Source organism: Hyperolius riggenbachi, chromosome 7, assembly GCF_040937935.1.
Source record: "Hyperolius riggenbachi isolate aHypRig1 chromosome 7, aHypRig1.pri, whole genome shotgun sequence".
In the NCBI taxonomy this organism is placed as follows: domain Eukaryota; kingdom Metazoa; phylum Chordata; class Amphibia; order Anura; family Hyperoliidae; genus Hyperolius; species Hyperolius riggenbachi.
Genome location: NC_090652.1, coordinates 71615149 through 71618128, shown reverse-complemented (window position 1 = coordinate 71618128; position 2980 = coordinate 71615149). Strand labels below are relative to the sequence as shown.

General features: G+C 43.7%; 1 protein-coding gene across 1 annotated transcript; it reads left to right on the top strand.

Moving 5' to 3' along the window:
- The first annotated feature begins 763 nt into the window (after window positions 1-763).
- Window positions 764-1657, top strand: LOC137526058 (taste receptor type 2 member 40-like). Its single transcript, XM_068247271.1, has one exon. The coding sequence runs from the start codon at window positions 764-766 to the stop codon at window positions 1655-1657; it is 894 nt and encodes a 297-aa protein (XP_068103372.1).
- Window positions 1658-2980: the final 1323 nt, after the last annotated feature.

Below are 2980 nucleotides of genomic sequence, written 5' to 3'. Positions count from 1 at the left end.
TATTCCTAATATTTGACCGTGTCCTGTTTGGTTGTGATGTATTTTGAATCAACCTCACATGGCTGCAATATAACTGTATTGATTTTATTTGATCATTTTTATGTTATTATGTTATGTTTATTTGATCATTTTTATGTTATTATTATTGTGCCAGTGGCATAACTCCAATTCATGGGGCCCCCTAGTGAAAAGTTGAAGGGGCCCCCTATTGGTCACACTCCTTTCCTTGTCTCCTTTTGGCACCCTTCACGGCCTTGTGAGTCAGGACTCATCTTACAAGGGTCACGACCATGGCCATCATGACCTTCACACTCATACCAAGTGTATCCACAAAAACACCTGACCTAAAAAATAGACCGCTGTAACAGAGGAAGGGAAAGTTAATAATTGGGCCCACCACAGCTTTGACCCCCCCCCCCCCCCCACACACACTTTCCTATAGTTTTGCCCCGTATGGAGCACATTGCACACAGCACATTGATACTATTGATTGCATGTCGTACTTATTCAGTGAAAAAAAAATGAGATTCCCTTAACACGATATAAGATTATGCTGCATGAGTCAGTATAAGGTATACCAGATTTACTTGCACAGATTGGGAATCAGTAGTAAAAACCAAATGAGGGTGGAAACAAAAAACCACAGTGATTTGCATTGGCCTCCATCCAATATGTAGAAAAGAGAAAGAGTGCTCACTCAGTCCATCCTGCTACGCTGCGTGTATGGCAGATAAGAGTCCACCACAGACAACTTCAGACAAAAATGAACTCTATTTTGGAAGTCATCAGGCTGGTGATGGGCATATCTGCAGGGTTGTCAGGAATGTGCCTAAATGCATGGATTGTAGCAGTTAATGCCAAGGACTGGTGGAAGGGGATATCTCTATCAACTTGTGATCTCATTTTGAGTTTGATTGGTCTTTTTAATTTCATCCTGCAGTTTGATATGATTCTGGATCTTGTCTTTACTGGATTTCAGATCTCTGCAGGTTTTGTAAGAGAGGCTCACTTGAGATTGCTTAATGTGGTCATTTGTTTAGTTTCTTGTAATTACTGGTTCACTGTTTGGCTTTCCACCTATTATTGCTTCAGAATTGTCAGCTTTGCCAGTGGAGTTCTCTACATCCTGAAAAGGAGAATACATACCATCATACCTAAACTTTTGGCATTGTCGGTAGTAGCATCTGTCTGTATTTCAATACCGGCTTTCTGGAACATGTCTGCTTTTTTTGAAAACTATGGACAAAATGTGACTACTAAGGAGGACATGATTATCATAATAACGCCTTCCTATGTGGCTACACTGATGACCGGGACCGTTGTACCTCTTGTATTAACTCTGCTCCCCACTGCAGTGACTCTGAATTCTCTGCGGAGACATACTAAGAAGATGAAGAATATTGTATCAACAAAGGCCCATATTAGGGCAGTTAAGACTATGGTGCTTCTCATAATTCTCCACATGGCCTTTTATGCTGTGTCCATGTCTATTTTGTTAAATTCATTTAATATTGATGATACTGCACAGTACTTCTGCTGGTACTTTGTCCTATTCCATTCCACCTTACAGGCCATTGTCCTCATCATTGGGAACTCAAAGATGAAGAGAGCCGGTCTATGCATTTTGAAGCAAGTTTGTAAATTGTACGATATTTAATGGCCTGTAAGTGTCTTGCACATTTTGGAGATGTTGTTTTGGTGTGTTGTCTAGCTTTGATATTACCAGGGTAACACACTTCTTATGCATATTTCTCAGAGCCCACATGAAATGTCTACTGTAATGATTGATTGCATAATGCACTATGAGGGTCAACTTTGACCCTCTGCATCACAGTCAGCAGGCACATTGTAGCCATTTAGGCTACACTAAGCCCTGGAGCCCCACTCCCCCCTTATATAAGGCAGGGTCACCGGCCATTACACTCACTCGTGTGCCTGCTAGAGACAGACTAGGGACAGCTGCTGCAGACTTGTTCTCCTAGGGACAGATTAGTTAGGTTCTAGGCTGCTTAGCTTGCTCCTGGCTGATTATTATTGCTTTTATAGCACCCCTCAACAGCTCTTTTCAGAGCTCATCCTGTACTTTTCTTTTTTTTCTGTGTGTCAAACTGACACTTTTGTTGCATGCACAGCCTTGCTAATTCATAGTGTGTGTGCCACTGCCAGCAGCCCAGCACATTCAGTGACTACCTGTGTGTGTGACAGGGAGCTGCACATTGTACTACCCAGTACTGCATATACCCAGTACCTGTTGTGTTTACTTAACCCACCTCATCACTGCATATACCTAGCGTTGTGTTGAGTGAACCTTGCTCACTGCATCTGACTACCTGTTGTGTTGAGTGAACCCAGCTCACTGCATCTAAGTACCTTTACTGTTCAGTGAACCCACCTCACTGCATATACCTAGCTGTTGTGTTGAGTGAACCCACCTCACTGCATCTAACAACCTGTTGTGTTGAGTGAACCCAGCTCACTGCATCTAACTACCTGTTGTGTTGAGTGAACCCAGCTCACTGCATCTAAGAACCTTTACTGTTCAGTGAACCCACCTCACTGCATCTAAGTACCTTTACTGTTCTGTGAACCCACCTCACTGCATCTAACTACCTGTTGTGTTCAGTGAACCCAGCTCACTGCATCTAAGTACCTTTACTGTTCAGTGAACCCACCTCACTGCATCTAACTACCTTTAATGTTCAGTGAACCCACCTCACTGCATCTAACTACCTTTACTGGTCAGTGAACCCACCTCACTGCATCTAACTACCTGTTGTGTTGAGTGAACCCACCTCACTGCATCTAACTGCCTGTTGTGTTGAGTGAACCCACCTCACTGCACATAACTACCTTTGGCCCGGCGACCATATGGGCTTGAAAACCGCCACGGCCTACACTCTCGCCACGGTGCGCACCAGTCCAGCACGGCCGTCACTACGCAAACAGCTGTTTGCGGTGTGTTACACAGTGAGTTTGGTGT